This window comes from Dermacentor variabilis, chromosome 9 (assembly GCF_050947875.1).
Source record: "Dermacentor variabilis isolate Ectoservices chromosome 9, ASM5094787v1, whole genome shotgun sequence".
Taxonomy (NCBI): Eukaryota; Metazoa; Arthropoda; class Arachnida; order Ixodida; family Ixodidae; genus Dermacentor; species Dermacentor variabilis.
Window position 1 is genome coordinate 2,553,508 of NC_134576.1, and position 17,544 is coordinate 2,571,051.

At 42.7% G+C, this 17,544-nt stretch overlaps 1 protein-coding gene across 3 annotated transcripts in view; it reads right to left on the reverse strand.

The window, feature by feature from the left end:
- Positions 1-3,571: 3,571 nt before the first annotated feature.
- The window catches only part of LOC142558250 (zinc finger Y-chromosomal protein-like), a 35,082-nt gene continuing 21,109 nt past the window's right edge, over positions 3,572-17,544 (reverse strand). For all 3 annotated transcript variants that reach the window (XM_075670411.1, XM_075670410.1, XM_075670409.1), the window contains one exon: positions 3,572-16,276. In XM_075670411.1, the coding sequence (XP_075526526.1) occupies positions 15,666-16,079 (414 nt within the window). In that variant the 5' untranslated portion in view covers positions 16,080-16,276 and the 3' untranslated portion in view covers positions 3,572-15,665. The remainder of the gene's footprint in view (positions 16,277-17,544) is intronic.

Here is a 17,544-nt window from a genome sequence, read left to right on the forward strand (position 1 = left end):
AAACAGGTCAACTTAGAGGCAGTAAGGGTAAAAGGTGAAAAATTTACGCTGGTACTAAACAGAGAGATGATTATGACGACATAGAGGTAATGAATGAAACCATAACGAGGGTGGCTTCAGAGGCAGCAATTGAAGTGGGAGCAAGGCACCAAGGCCACAAGTAGGCACACTCTCCCAAGTAACAAAGGACCTAATAAAGAAACAACAAAGAATGAAAGTGTCCAACTCGAGAGATAAGACAGAATTCGTTGAACTGTCAAAACTGATCAACAAAGCGAAAATAAGTGATATTAGAAATTATAACGTGAGAAAAACTGAAGAAGCCGTAAAAAATGGACGCAGCCTGAAATCAGTGAGAAAGAAAATTGGCATATAGGACAAACCAAGATGTATGCACTGAAAGCTAAGCAGGGTAATATCATAAGCAATATATAGTATATATAGTCGATATAGTAAAAGCCTAAAAGCCGCGGACGAGTTCTACACTGACCTGTACAGTACTCAGAGGAGTCAGGATCCCTCAATTAGAAACAGTAATGAACAGGATACAGAAACTCCTCCTATATCTCTCGATGAGGTCAGAACGGCCTTGCAAGACATCAAACAAAGAAGAGCGGCAGGAGAAGATGGAATAACAGTTGACTTAATCAAAGATGGAGGAGACATAATGCTAGGAAAACTGACGGCTCTCTATACGAAGTGTCTATCGACTGCAATTGTCCAAGAAAACTGGAAGAATGCAAACATTATACTAAGCCACAAAGAGGGAGACATTAAAGAAGTCCAAGTCCCAAGTCCTTATTTTCCTTTTTCTGGGGAAACAATCTATTCATTAGCTTACTCCAAGTATTATATAAAATATTTACCAAAATAATCTCCAATAGAATAAGGGCAACACTGGACTCTCCAAAGAGTCAACACTGGAGTTAACCAAGGGAACAGGCCGGTTTCAGGAAAGGATACTTCTACAGTGGATCACATCTATGTCATTAATCAGGTTATAGAGAAATCCGCATAGTACAATAAGCCTCTCTTTATGGCTTTCATAGATTACAAAAAAGCATTTGATTCAGTAGAGATACCCGCAGTCATAGAGGCATTGCGTAGTCAAGGAGTACAGACCACTTATGTAAGTACCCTGGAAAATATCTGCAGAGATTCCACAGCCACCTTAATTCTACACAAGAAAAGTAGGAAGATACTTATAAAGAAAGGGGTTAGACAAGGAGACACAATCTCTCGAATGCTATTCACTGCGTGCTTGGAAGTATTCAAGCTATTTAACTGGGAAGGTTTAGGAGTAAGGATCGACGGCGAATACCTCAGCAACCTTCAGTTTGCCGATGACATTGTTCTATTCAGCAACACTGCAGATGAGTTACAACAAATGATTGACGACCTCAACAGAAAGAGTGTAAGAGTGGGGTTGAAGATTAATACGCAGAAGTTAAAGATAATGGTAAATGACCGGGCAAGGGAACAAGAGTTCAAGATAGCGAGTCAGCCTCTAGAGCCTGTGAAGGAGTACATTTACCTAAGTCAACTAATCACATGAAACCCTGACCATGAGAAGGAAATTCACACAATAAAAATGCGTTAGATCGCATACGGCAGATATTGTGAGCTCCTGACTGGGAGCTTATCGTTATTGAAAAGGAAAATATACAATCAGTGCATTTTACTGGTGCTGACATATGGGGCAGAGACTTGGAGACTGAAAAAGAAGCTTGAGAACAAGTTAAGGACCGTGCAAAGGGCGATGGAATGAAGAATGCTAGGCATAACTTTAAGAGACAGAAAGAGAGTGGTTTGGATCGGAGAGAAAACGGGTATAGACGATGTTCTAATAGACATCAAGACAAAAGAACGGCACTGGGCAGGTCATGTAATGTGCAGATTAGATAACCGTTGGACCATTAGGGTGACAGAATGAGTACCAAGAGAGTAGAGGACGGCGGAAGACTATGTGGTGCAACGAAATTACTAAATTTACTGGTGCTAGTTGGAATCGGTTGGCGCAGGACAGGGGTAATTGGAGATCACAGTTAGAGGCCTTCGTCCTGCATCCTGCAGTGGACATAAATAGGCTGATGATGATGATGCACAATGGCACAAATACTGCTGTGGAGTTTTATCTTGTCCGTACACACGTTACCATTTATGCAATACTGGATCACCTGACAGGTGTATAGCAGCAACATCGGTAGCAACATTTCTTGTGACTTATCATGTATACAGAGGGCACATAAAACTGAAATGACCTTCGATATTCTACTTATCTGCTTGCATAAAGTGTTAGCAACATATTCATTAACGTCCAATCCTTTTATGATTTTTCTTTTACGAGAAAACTTGCCTCTCAACGTTTCATACATATTGTAGTCACAAAGCACCACGTAAGAGAAAATTTGATAACTACACTATAGCAGCATCAGAATTTGTGCAAAAGACGCCGCACGCATTGGCATACGCAGCATAGTACCATGGCTATGAGCAAGTGTCATGGCACCGATGCAACTAAAAACAAAAAATAAAGAAAATGAAAGATCGGCTGTGCGCATGTTTTTGTTGAGCCCCATCACATGACAGTGCTCAACCAACAGGGACACGCAGACTTCATCACCTGCCGTCGCTGGAGGGCTCTAGTAGAAAGATAAAAGAATGTCACTGCCTTTAGTTTTACTGTACTCGGGCGGCTTAGTGGCAGCAGTGTCAGTTTGAGAAACGGAGTTCAGCCAATGTTTACAGTTTCCCACGGTAATGTTGCAATAGCAGTAGCTTGTATCTTAACATTAATAAGATACCCAAACATTCTTTCATCTATGGAAAATACAGCTACTGATACACGTCTCACCAGACGTATCATGGTAGAGATACAAGATACCCAAAGAGTATCTAGGATACATGTACCTTCGATACAGCCCAGCACTGGTCGCATGGAAGCGGCTCGACTAATGCTTTGCTGCTGGTGCCTATGGGACCTGCTGCCCGCGCCACGCCATCAATGTGTCACATGGACGAAAGTAAAGGCACAGTTTACTTTTATTCCAAGAAATATTGTGTTTTATATAGGCTGTTTCTGTGACCTGGCCTATCTGCAACGCAAGACCATGAAAGAATAATGGATTGTAAAAAGCAGAATACAAATCAACATGATATTGCAATAATAAATGCTGTTCACAATGAATGTCATAAAAAGAACTACGGAAATTCCGGTGGCTTTCTGAAAAAAAGGTATTTGGGACAAAAAAGGTTAAGTAAAACAAAAATCGCTCTCTAGAAAGGTGCACCCTAGCTTGGAGGCAGAAATATCCCTTTCAGCAGTGGTAGGGGACACACTATGTTTTAACCATTGATGAGCTGCCCCTTTTCTGTGCCTCATTCGCGACCTCCTTCTGTCGATATATTATTACTTCATTCCTTATCATCCCTTGATGTGGAGACATGCTTATGGCTGTGCACGCCATGTAGCGCCTTGCTACAATAAAGCCACTGCTGTTAGTCGGTGCTTGTGTTGTCTCCCTTTTCATATGTCCTTGCCACCCTGTCTCGTACTTCAGAAACCATGCAATCACTTTGTCAATGCTTGCGCTTTATTTCACATTTGGTGTAATTTATTCACACAGAAGGCAGAATAAGTATAGTTTAACACACAGCACACGCTCCATAAATCTGTGACGCAACATATTGATGCATACCCATGGAACACAAATATTTATCATACTGAACAATGGTTTGTGCATTTGTAGACATCTCTTAAAAAGGTAAGAAAACAAAAACACACATCTTAGAGGTATCATCGCCATTTACTTCCCAAAGGAAAGATCCACTGCCTGTAATAAGCATGACTCAAACTTGCTACGTATGTGCTAGCTATAAAATACATCTTACACCTTGTTAAGCTAAAAGGAAAAAGAAAAGCATGTACACTTCACTTTAACTACAGTTCTGCAGTACTCTTGAATAGACGACACCATGAAAATTACACCTGCAACAATAATGCCCACTGAGGGCAGGCAAGCCTTTTTTCATCAGCGTCGCTGTGACGACCAGATACTTAGGAACTGCACTGTAAAACTGCTTTCTGCATTGCATGGACACTGCACACACACATACAAGAACCCTCACACACACATGCAGTAATTACAGTCTCTAAGTGCTTCTCGTGAAGTCAAAGGAGAAAACAGTGCACCAGAGACAACTTGCTGGTCAGGTACACAAGGTGAGAAGGCTGCTCTCTAGTGTTTAGAAGACAATGCCATTGAGTCTATGCCAGACTAGAAATAAATGTAAACATTCTCGCCCACACTAAGCTTCTGCTGATTCTAAGCATAAGCAGTGTCACCGATAGTGACTAGAATCTCGCCACTTTCAATAATACAGCGCAAAGCAAAGTCGTAAGCACAGTGACCACGCTATAAGCCCAAAGCAGAGTCTAAATCATGCATGACGGGACATTCTCATGTAAATGCCTAAATTTTTTGCAGTGAAACACAATAGCCTTGAGCTTTGCGTGCCATAACAGAAATTTCGTATGTACATCAATGCCACATGAGCACACAAACACGTCACACAAGGAGCTCACAAGAGTGGAATGACTAGCCCATGTAGATGCCTCTGACAAGCTTTCATGCAAAGTGTGTGGCATCAGTCTGACAAGCACTGTTTTGCATCTTCATGCTGATCCATAAGAAAACACACTGCTGATTTGTAAAGTAGCACTTCCAGAAAAGAAACAGAAGGGCATTAATAAGTACAAATTAAATTCTGCTCTATAACAAAGTATAAACAAGTATGGCAAGGAGACACTACAGTGTCCACCAGATGCGAGAGCACCTGACGAAATGACAATGAGTCCATGGGACGTCAGCACCTACGCTTATGGCTGCAGCATTCAATTTACAAGTGCCTGTGGTCTTACTTTACATGTAAAACATTCCACATTGCTTTCATGTAGTCTTTGACTTAACCACTGGCACCATGTTTTGCAGTTTCGTATGTTAACTGCCGCTAACTTCATGGACAACTTCAAATAGCAAGCGAAATAACAGCCATCATATTTGAAGCAAACAATGCTGCAAACTCCACTTTGAAGAGCTTATTCTCGTAGTGTCCTAATGCATTAGAGGTCAAACTAATTTAGACTATCAAGGGAGGTTGGTGAACAAGCAGAACCACCACACAAACAAATTTCATTCTTCAGAAGGATATTCAAGGCAATGGCCCTCAGCACTGCGTGCCACGCGTGCAAGAACACTAATGACTTACATCTCACAATTAAAACAGGGCCGTACTCATGCAGTGCAACATTGCAGATACTTATCTGCTGACCTGGCCACTGCGTGAGCAATGCCCACAGTTCCATTTCATCATCTTTCAATACCGAAGCAAGAAGAGAAAGGCTACTTGCTATTTCCGACACATCCATGGATACACCAGTGTGCATGTCAGCCAACTTTCATGGCCCATGGAGTTGCACACTGCTGTGACTTGCTAAAGATAACACAATGACAAGGCACTCAAACATACGCACGAGATGCGCCATGTGTACATTGTTTTGCACACATTCAGCGTGTGGTGTTGCCAGATGAGACTCACTGTTTTACGACACACTGGCATCTGTCTGGCTTTGCCATGTTGCCTGTTCTAAATACATTTAATAGTTGCATAATCTGATGCACAAAGCAGACATGACCTGCAGACTCAGGATGGCCCAGGCAACAGTGAATCCAATACTAGTTCACTTTATGGCATAGGACACTGTGTCAAGGAGTGCTGCACAAAATGAAACCATTATTCAAACATAGCATCTGTCTGCTTATTTCAGCTGACATGCATGTTGTATAAACGACAGCCAGAAAGGCCAATTCATGCGGCACTGAAATTTTGAGCCCGTGCAGTTTGCAACATGCACACCTTTTAATTATGCTGCTGTTGGAATGCGGGCACGGTTGAAGCAACAATCTTTCACTTAACAGCATAACACAAGAGCCACTGAGCCATTGCAGGGACTGCTTGAATAAGCCCTTCACCTGACGAGCATGTTGTGTTCTTTGTCGCTTTCCTTTAGCGCTGTGAAACAATAACACCATGCCATCAGGGGCCGTAATTTGCAACAATCGTTTTCACTATCCATTGTTTCTGCACTTCATCACTGGCTGGCATGATGGCGTGCCTTCCTTATCAGCCATCCACTGACGATCAGAAATGAATAGAATACCAGGAAGAGTCCTTATGTAATATTGTCCGAGCTAATTATTGTGACACACGACAGGCTGACTATACAGAGAGGAATGCAGTAGAAGAAAGACGGAGCAAAACGGAATTAAACGTGACAGATGGTTGCATGTATTCAAATTATTACTCCCAATAAAAAGAAATGCATGCGTAGTTGTCACAAGCACAAACTAGTGGCACAAGCAATACCATGACTGTGACATCACACTGCTGCACTGTACGGCAGAGTCTAAAAAGGTAAATCCATCAGAAAAACAAATGGAGCAATCTTGCTCGTGCCACTCATTCAAGCTTAAACACATGCGTGTGTCTTCTTATTTTATCTTGGGAGACACAAAAAAAAAGGACAGTACTCAGTCATTCTTGTCTGGTGTGTCCTATTATTTAGTGGTTTTACAGTGTGCTAGTTGTATTCAATGACCACACTTTTCCAGTATGTAGAAACGGCCGACAAAAAGGAATAACACAAGCACCAACTTCAAACTAAACTTCTATTACTGAGATTATGTTCCTTTTACACAAAGATGCAATCCGCAAACACTTTTTTTCTATGCCTTTTGTGCACCTGCACATCACTTTTCTTTTTGTGTACAAATAACAACCTTGGTAATAGAAGTTTAGTTGGAAGTTAATGCTTGTACTTGTTTTATCCCTTTTATGTCCGTCATTATTGCATGCTATAAAAGTTTCGTTGGTCGGTAGCACCAACACCTCCTAGACAAGTTCGCAATTCAAGCACTGCCAAAGTTCAAACAGGCAACAATGTGTGTATATGGACACACGGATAACTTACTCATACATTTAATTGACAACTGCACGACAAATAACCCACTGAATAACTAGTACAAGCAAGAGCAAAACGTGAACAAGGTGAATGCAGAAGCCGACGTTTCGACAAGTGGACTTGTCTTCTTCATCTCCCGCATTCCCCGTCTTTTCTCTAGTACAAGCAAGAGCGACTTGTATCGCACTGCAAAGGTTGCGAATGCCACGAAATGAAAGGCACTTGGCATAAACCCGACAAATAGTTGTTTTCACATGCGGTTGTTGTTTGTGTACTTGTTCGCTATAGTGTACTCTATAACCAGGTGTCCTTTCCCATAAGCACAAACACAGGATTATGTACCAGGGGTACAGTGTTGCACTCTTGCTTTGCATTTCCAGTGATTTTCCATTTTTTGCATTGACTTGTTTGTGTGCATTCCGTATTGAAGTGTTCTGCAACAGCACTATAGAAAGAGCCGCTTAGGCTTTTCGTGCACCAGATGTTTCTGTATGCCATCTTTCTTTTCTTGCACTATGTCTTGCCTGTTTTGTGAGAAATTGTGCAAACCATGAAAACTTGAGGGTCTCAATAAACACCTACGTTCTCCCAGAATGTGCCGATCTCCACTACAAAGCACCTAGCTGCTGTCGATGCATGAGCACCGCAGACCGCAACATACGACCAGCTTTTCCCTCACACCAGCAGCAAGGGGCGCCAAGTCAGCCAGCTGGCGGGTAGGGGGACGTGGTGGACATGATGACACGCAGGCCTGAAATGTCTAGGAGGTGTGTGTAGTGCTCGGCCCATTGCAAGCCAAACCAACACCCACTGGCCTTCGCTCTGCACAGGGTATATCTTCTAAGCACATAGTATGCGTAGCTCATAGGGGTGTGTGAATATTCAAAAATTTCAAATAACAAATTGAGACACGTCGTATTAGGCTCGGTCTTCGAATCGAATAGTCACTATTTGTAAAAAAAAATGTTTATCAAATAGTCTTTCAATATTTTAAAACATCAACTGGGCACAAGGAAAGAAATAATTTGACCAAAAATCCATTAATTTTCATGGAAATGGGCATAGCATAGGCATAGAACTTGAGAACACAAGTAGTGGTACAGGCTACGTTGCTCAAGCAGCCAGACTTGACCAGCTTTCCAGTGATTACCTGCACTCTCAAAATAGTCCTGTGTATGCAAACAAGCTTCTTAATTATTCCTAATACTCCATTTGTTGTTCTTAATAAACAATGTTCTATAACATGCAAACAATAACAGAAACTTGCTAATGTTATATTGTTTTACATCAAATGTGAAAATTGCTGCTCATTATTCGAAAGCATTCGATATTTGATTCGCTTCGGCCATTATTTGATTCACATTCGATAATTACTATTCGCACACTAGGAGTTTACGAAAACGAAGAAACAGGTTAACGGGTGCCCCCAGCACAAAACATGAAAAAACCAACCAGTAGGTGCCCCCACGGAGAGAGAATGGTGCAGGCACAGCAAGACGGCAAGTGGATGGTGCGTTGTTTCCTAGGCGAATGCAAAACCTGTGGAATCTGCCTCTGACAGTATGAGAGTCTCCTAAAAGATATGCAGATGAGCTGCAACTCTGCAGTGCCTGATGTTGACAAACAGGTGCAAAACCATGAACAAATTTGCATGTTCTCAAACCCGTGCAGTTCTGCAAGATGTGCTCTTGCTATTTCACTTTAGAGCAAGACTCAGTTATGTACGATGAAATACACATGATCGATTCGATTTGCTCTTATTCTACAGGAAAGGGTTGGTTATTAGAAGACAAAGAAAAGTGCTCTTAAAGCTAGCTAGGTCGAGCCTTAGGGTCCTTTAGAATGCAATGTAACCAATGTTCATTAAAAGATCGTTAACAAGTCTAGAGCATGCGCGGTCCAAATTTTTTTACATCACAGGAGAACCAGTGCAGGAACTTGGAGCTCATTTTTAGTTTTTTGTGTTTTTTTTTTCTAGCTTAATAAGATTCTGTACCCTGATGTTCCTGGTATTCTGGAAATGTAATTTAGCTAACCAGTTTAACACAATTGTCTTTGTTGCCCCTTTAAATTGTTTAAAGTGCGATAAGACAATATTCCATCATAATTTTGAGTGAAAATCAGAAGCGATACTTTCCTTTTTTTTTAGAAATGAACTTTGAACCTGCATTTTCCTTTAAGGAGCTTTTAAGAGGCCTTTCCAATTGCCAGCTACTCTCTCGACAGCTTGAAAAGCAAAAAATTCCAACTCGCCGCTTGATTCAAAGCATAGCATAGGCGAAGCTCCAGTCATGGCTATGTGGTGCTAGCATCAAAAGTGACCTCAAGAAGCTTTTCACCATCGCCATCTGCTGACCTGTTGGTTCGCCCTTTCCCAGTGTCAAGGGCTCCTAACGCTAGTACCACGTGCAAATGTGCACCCAAATTACACTGGCTATAGAAGCAGACACAAAAGACAGTAGTAGCAGTACAACAAGGAGCAACACAAGCAGGACTGGTATCCAAAACACAAGTGACAGCTCACTGCCCACTCCTTCTGGCATCCACAACCTCATGACGCCATGATAACCCTGTTGATTTGGACTTGGCTGCTGACTATCTACGAGTACAATACCAGTAAGTTCAATTCACTAAAACTAACACTTACTTCAGCCCATTTAAATGGGCCCTTCAACACTTTTGAGAGAGCTTGTAGACCAGCACTGATAGGAGCATCACGATGAGGCAATTTCGTGCACTTTCTGCGAAGGATGTGACATCAATGAGTGGCATTATGATCACCTGTTGAAAATGCAATGTGCAATTAAGTTTGCACAATAATTCAAATAGGGCAAAAAAAGAAAGACAGGGCATTGCGTTTTCAGATGATTTTAAGCACCGTACAGCCACAGGCAAGATGTCACAACTACGGCAATAACACGTCAACATTCCGAGCACATGGCATACCCATGGCCACCTTGCGGATGCTGTTGTAACTGTAGAAGCAATGCTATGAATTTGGAAATAATATTGTGCACTGCCCAACAGCGCAAGCCACAGGATCAACACGTTGAGCTGGCTTGCCAAATTATGGTGTGACAACTTCCTTTCACTGATAACTGATGATGCTGTCACTATTGGGCAGCACACTATGATGTCACGAGAGCGTGAAATGTGGGATTCAAAGTCACGAAAACTCGAGCTGAGATCACTCACATTTTTCTCGTTTGTCTTTCTTTTTTAGACCAATAACTTTTGTTTGTGTGCGTTTATTACCATAATCCCTTTTTCAGTCAGTTCTTTGACATGCGAAGAAAAGGCCTAAAGCAAAAATGGTGGCCTTCAAAAAGTGTTGCAGGGCTCCTTTAAGAGAGAGCCACAAGCACACAATATTCAGCACTGAGCGACTCTATTTTAGAGATCTTGTGTGACTCAATGGCGTCATAGCACCCCTGGGCTGGCACTGTGCCAAGGCAACTGTGCAAGGAACACGGTTGCACATAGATGCCAATGCATCTGGCTCACAGAGTTATGTAAAATCTGCCCACTGAGCAAGATAAAAATAAAATTGTGAGCATCCCTTTTTCCACTGTGACACGGACGTACCATAGTGAATCACTGGCCAAATTGTTACCACGCGCAGCTGGTGTTCTATCACGATGAAGTCAAATTCTACCAAAAAAGTTTAGCTTATAATTTATCATGCACTGTTTGTTATCCATACAAATTATTGCATGTTGGATTAGGATACAGCAATGTCCTGATGTGTAGATACCATCTTTCTATAAAAAAAAATCCCTTCAGTACAGTGTGAACATTGTTCACCTTAATTTTACTGACACATTATTTCCTTGTCATAAAATAGTGTGAAGCACAGGTTCAATTTTCGTTCACTTTGTCTTCATTTCTTTGCTAGTGAACAATTAAGTGCAAGGTTTTTCTGGTGTATGCACACAACACAGTGACTCGGGCACTCACAGCTCCAACAGGTGGCCTGCTCAGTGTTGGTGCACAAGCTATTTTCTACAATCACTTTTGTTCACATTGCCATTTTTGCTTAACAATTATGAACAGGCAGACGTTGCCTTTGCTCTGTATACCAGAAAACAAATGTGTGATTTTGTTTCTAATTCTTTGCTAATGTTCACATCTGGCCTGTAAAATTGTTACCATATACACAGGCCCTCAGATACACTCAAGTGGTTATAATTCATGCTACAATTCGGGTTGATGCCCATTTTTCCCGTTTATGTGCTCCCCATCGCCTTGCGGGCTTCCACAGAACTCATTTGCAATAACCAGTGTCCCACTGTCTCGAGTTGTCGATCAATTTGTCCTCGCTCTACGATCGGCTAGCCTCCTGGTTAGCTCCGAAGGTAGAGCGACCGCCCTGGAAAGGCATTGGTCCTGGATTCGAGTCCCGGACCAGGACGAATTTTTTTTAACTGCCAGGCTTTTTTTCTGAGAAAACCGTATGGGTTTCCTTTGTAGCTTCGTGCTACAATACGGGTGGATGCCAATTTTTCCCTTTCATGTACTCCACTCCACTTTGCGGGCTTCCGCAGAACTGGTTTGCCGCACTCAAGTGGTTTGCAACTGCTTTTCACCTATGAGACACTCAGCTTATGCTGGAAGTAAAAGATTGATTGAAATCTTATGAAAGTGATTGCATCCCAGAAAGTGATTGAGTATACAGCCCCAGGCTTGTGCTGAACCATGTGAAGGTTCAAGCCTCGAACTTTCACGCAGGTCTTGTAAGAAAATAAATCTGGCATTACAATCATTCAGCCACTAGGGATAATGGTTTGGGAGTAACTGAATACTGTGCAAGTGAGAGCTAGGTTTAACTGGCTCTTCTAGCTAAACCAGCGGCTTGCTTGCATTCAAGCAGCATTTCGTGGTGCCACACACATGGGTGCACTGCTTGCCTGTTTATGCCAGGATTGCAACTGACAACCTCCCAAACTTGAAGTTTGTTTAAATCTCACGGACTTGACACCAGGTATGGTATCATTTCCCACTAGATTAAGAATGACTGATTTAGACGCCGCACACAAGCAAGCAACAGCAGACTTGAACCAGCAGAGACTGGCAAACAACGCACTGTATGCAGATCACAGTTAATTTGCTGTTGTCAATTTTGCTTCATACATGGACTTGTCTGAATAAACTTGCTCAATGCAGGCAGCCTTCTGGTGCACTTTCATCATGAGAAGACTTGCAAAGGTATGGTCTTAGTCAGACCAGCAAAACTTTTTCATGAATGGAACTTTTGATAAAACTGGATGAAATAATATTAAATCGTAGAACCAGTTTAATTTCCTAAATGTTATGGAAAATACGGGAAAGTTGGCAGGAATGCAGGATAAATCGGAAGTACATGTTGCCTGTGGCAATGTCAGGTGAAATGCTGATGATTTCACTGTGACAAAACATCAGTGCCATCTGCCCTTACCAGGGCAAGACATGGAAAACCATGTTTCACTCTAACAATGACGATGCTACCATTATCCAGCTGAAAAATCTACATTTTTACGTTTGGCATCAACACACACGGTGCATGCTAATGAAGTTATTCTGGACAAAGCAGAAAAGGAATGCACCTGAACTTGCACACTAACAAAGTGACACCTTTCTGCAAAACTTGAAGTTAGTTGGTTCAGTCAAAGGTCGTTTGTGTGCGATGCCCTCGCTCGACATTCAGCATGGCTGGACTGCAAACACACGGCAGCTTCTCCGTGTGTGCGACCTGGAACCTACATGACAGATGAGCAGCACGACAAACGGAACAAAGGATTCTGCATTCATTTTCCGTCATGAAGTCACACCAATGGGCTCAATTTCATGCCCTTTGTTCCTGCAGTTAAGCTTAACAATTGCAAATAATTCATTGGATCATGTAATTATGAGAGAATAAATAAACAATGGCTGTTAACACTTTGAGTGCCTTTTTTTTTGCAAAATGCGACCCCTGCGGATTTATCTTTTTTATTGCGGATTGAAAATCTTCAGAGTGGCCTATTTCAAAGACTATTTAGCATAATTTTTTTTTATAGTAACCATAAAGTGAGAAAATCAACCAACACACACATTCTTTGTGTAATCGAACTGTGTATGTGAGTGCACGCAGGAAAACTAAATGGTTGTGCACCCATCAGAGAAACCAAATGGAGAGAAACGTGCAGTAATTTGTTGTCCCATTATGAAGGGAGGGCAATCAGTTTTCACGAGTCCCTAGAAAGGGAACATCATTCATGGAAGCATCATTCTTCTACCACGGCATCATTTGTATATACTAGCACAAAACTGTGAAAAGATGTCATCATGCTCCTGTGAGCAATAAACGAGCGAGCATGTAGCAGTGGCTCTTTGAGAGGTTTCAAAAAAGATAGAATAGACGTGAGTTCCTGGAGTGTGACAAGGAAAAACAGCCCGCAAGACAATACCAAAAATAACTGCCGCACACCCACACACATACTGATGCATGAGTGGTTGCTGACGTGCCTGCATAAGCAAGCCGTGGAATGAAAACCCAGGCTACGGTGCAAGCAAACAATTCCCTGTATCCACACAGGGTGGCCACACTTGCTGGGCAACCGAGAGTTGAAAAATTGACGCGTTTTTCAAACATACAGATGGCATAGTAAATATACAGCGTCCATTTGGGACTTGTTCTCAGCACCGTATAGTTGTGTTTGGCCCTAAAAGAGTGAAGAGTATGCGTGTTACTAAATCAAGACATCACGTGATCAGTAATGCTCACCATGGGTATCCCATTTTTTATATTCTGTACAATTATTTCTCTCTGAAATACTCTGAAGCAGCAGCAATGCGAGTCCGCATAAGACTAATTACTATGTAATTAATTTTCAATGTCGTACAACATCAAGGTTAGTACAAGAAGTCACATGGACATCTGAAGCTGGAGAGATGATTACACAGATCTAAGCACAGCCCGTTATCCCCATGCTTGTTGAACTGACATACCACCAGCGAAAGCAGGCAACAATGCTACATTTTCTTTTAGTATAGAACCCTATGAAGCAGGCCTTCACAAGATTAACATAAGCAGCACTTAAACGTGTACCTATTCAACTGATGAAATTGGCTAGATAAGGCTCTTGCAGTCTGCTTATGTTGACATCACTTACCCAGTTCCTTAAGAGGAAGCTTTAGCTTGAGTGCTCCCATCTAAATACATGTAAAAGGAGAATTCGTTTTTCTCGGCAACCACTGCACCAAATTTGACGAGGTTTGTTGTATTTAAAAGAAAAACTCAAAATCTAGTGACCGTTGGTTTCGAAATTTTGAGTTAGGTTGTCAATTTTTTTATTAAAAATTAGCAAAAATCCAAAATTGTCAAAAAACGAAACTATCAAGTTTACAACTCTAGCTCAACAACTAAATATGATAATACAATTCTGTGAATTGCATCTAATAGTACATCTAAAGCGGACAAAATTGATATGTTACACACGAATATAAAAAAATTTAATAGGGAAATACAACTTTTGCAAAACCCTTGTAACCAACGTAACAAATTCACGTAAGATGTAAAATGACATATAGAATTTGTCTGCTTTGAATGGTCTAATGAATGCCATTTACAGAACCGTGATATCAGCTCTTGATGCAGAGCTATGAATTTGTAAACTTCGTGCTTCTATTTTTTTCAAACGGTCAAATATTTGAAAATTGTTTTAAGAAAATTCAAGCCCTAAATCGAAATTCCACTTCCAACAGTCACTAGAATTTAGCTTTTTCTCTCAAATGCAATAAATTTCGTTAAAACTGGCCCAGGGGTCATCTCAGAAAAACGTTTTTGCGTTTTACATATATTTGAATAGGCCGCGTCGGAGTTGGGCCCAAGCTAAAGCTTCCTCTTAAGCAGCAAACTTTACAAGCTCCATGTGCTAGTCAACATCACTATATGCACCCATGAATGCACGGAAAAAGCACAGTGTACACAATTGGCCTTTCTAAACAAGAGCGAACAAAGAGAGTGCCAAGCCACTAACGATCTACTGAGGCAGCACTGTGCGCAGAAATGTATGCAGTGTTATATTTGCTCACCACAAACCACCATTGGCAGACCCTTGAAATAGACTGCTGCATGAGGTGGTCCACATTGCTCAACCCATTTTGAGCTTTTGGCGACTGCGGACACAGGCAGCACTCGCAAGATGCTAACAAGCACTGCGCACTCAAAAGCAGGCAACAGCTGCAGAGAATGTGCCCACAAACAGGGCAGTGCAAGTCATCGCACACTTCCATATCGCTTATGCAGAACACAAAGAACAGATGACACCACAAAGTTCCTGTGAACTGGCCCCGGAAGCACTCTCAAGCGGAAATCTTCAAAACTTGCAGAGGCACGATGCCTCTCTTCAAACTGCGTTGTCCGGTGTGCAGGAACTCGCACGTAATTACGCAGATGGAAAGAGTGTCATGGCACATGGAGATGCACTAGTGCCCCAGTAGAGCGTTGGTTCCCAACACATGGCACACGGGAACATCAGGAAAGGCATATCTTCTGCCTGTGGTTTGCCTAAGCCAGCAGGTGTACGCAGCGGTCAGCTGACAATTATGTTTTCCAGACGACTGCAACGAGGCAGCAGGGCCCTTCAGCATTACAGCAAAGGCCAACGAAGCTGCCGTAGGACTTTCAAGCCAGTCCTAGGAGACTGTTCCCTTCCTCATTGTCGTCGTCCTCTTCCTCACTGGCCGGCAAAGAGGGAGCGTCCTCCGACGGGTGCTCCTCACCCACGTGCTGTTCCAGGCTCGACGACTCGGTGAACACCCGCTCACAGCTGGTGCAGGGATAGAGCACGTGGCCATCGCTGGAGACATGACGCTGCAGGTGCTGCATGAGCGCCTTCTTGCCAGCGAACGTGAGCTGGCACAGCGGGCAACTCATGGGCTGGTCCCGCTCCAGCTCGGCCACGGCCACGCTGGCCTCTGCGGCGGCTGCTGACACGCCATGGGTGCAGCGCAGGTGAGCCGCCAGGTGCTTGCCCTGGGCAAAGGACTTGGCGCAGTGCGGGCACTCGTGTCGGGGCTGGTCACCATGGGTGCGCATGTGGCGGTTTAGGCCGCTCTTGTGCGTGAAGCGGCGGGCACAGCACCGGCATGTGTACGGCTTCTCCCCAGTGTGGGTGCGCCGATGTACGGTCAGGTTGCGGCGGAACGCGGTCGAGTACTGGCAGAGGTCGCAGCAGAAGCGCCGTGTATTGCTCGGACCCGGTGACTGCCTGCCCAGCGCCACCACACGTGGGCCTGGAAGCGAAGCACAGTCACCACTTTAAATGTAGAATGCCACAGCACAGCAGCCATTATTCGCAGCTGTGGCAGCATTTACGACACCCGGATTGTTTTCCAAAACACCTCCCATTTTTCCTTACAGGAAAGACTTGATGCCATTTTCAAGCCAATTATAGTCTGTCCAATTTTATTTACCACATTGGCAAATTTCTTAACACAAGTTGCGGGTACAATACAATACCAGGTGCGTGATGACAGCCTGACTATTCCCAGCTCCCCACGAAGAAGGTAACAATAAAAAAACCTACAGTAAGAAACATTCAGCAATCATACATGAAAATGAATGCGAGTTTAAAACAAGCGTATGATGACATGTATGGCATATGATGACATGCGTGATGACACGTACGAACACAAAAAACAACTGCTACTTGTCCAGTAATGCTTGGGTTGCATGAAAAGTGTTAGTGCTACCCTAAAACACCATTGCAAGCTACGCAAGCTATCCGTGTTGCTTATCTCCACTAAAATAAAATAGGTGCCTTTTCACCAATAAGCACTGATCATATTGCTAGAGGAATGGAATGCAACAAGCATGACTCGCTGGCTTGCACTAAGCAGTGCAAATTCACTGCAGTGTTGCGAATGCACTACACATGGGTGGGCTTGACTCCATTCTCAGCTGAGCTAGGCAGCTCATACTTTCTGCAAATGCAGGCCACACTTATTTTGATATAACAGAAGGATGGATGTGTCAACAATGTTGTTCCCTGTTGTCAAAACAAGTGTGCACCGAATTCCCAGACAATATGATTCATTGTTCAAGCACTTCATTCGAGGCACAGAACTGTGAAAGAAAATGGAGCTCAAAAGGATAAGAAAACTAACAAGATCACAAGAGTGCAATCCCAAAGCTTCAGACTAACAGCCCTGCACTACATGATCTAAGTGCCACTCTCCTGACAAAATTATGTGGAATGTTTTCCATCGTTTGAGAATCATTTCAGAAGGATGCACCTTACAGATGAAAGGATTTTTCTTGAGGAGATAAACGCTCGCCACAGGCAACAAAAAAACTTTGTTCTTTTTGCTGCCACTGGCATGTTTATCTCCAAAAGAAATGTATGCCCTTCGCCAGACGATGTTTAATCACACCCTGGATTACTGCTAGGGATTCTAACAACAAGTTCATTATAATTACCCTCCTACAACACCCAAAACATACACTCCTGGCATGAAAAGAGGCTAGCCAGAAGACAATACCATCATGAAGTTTCTGCACC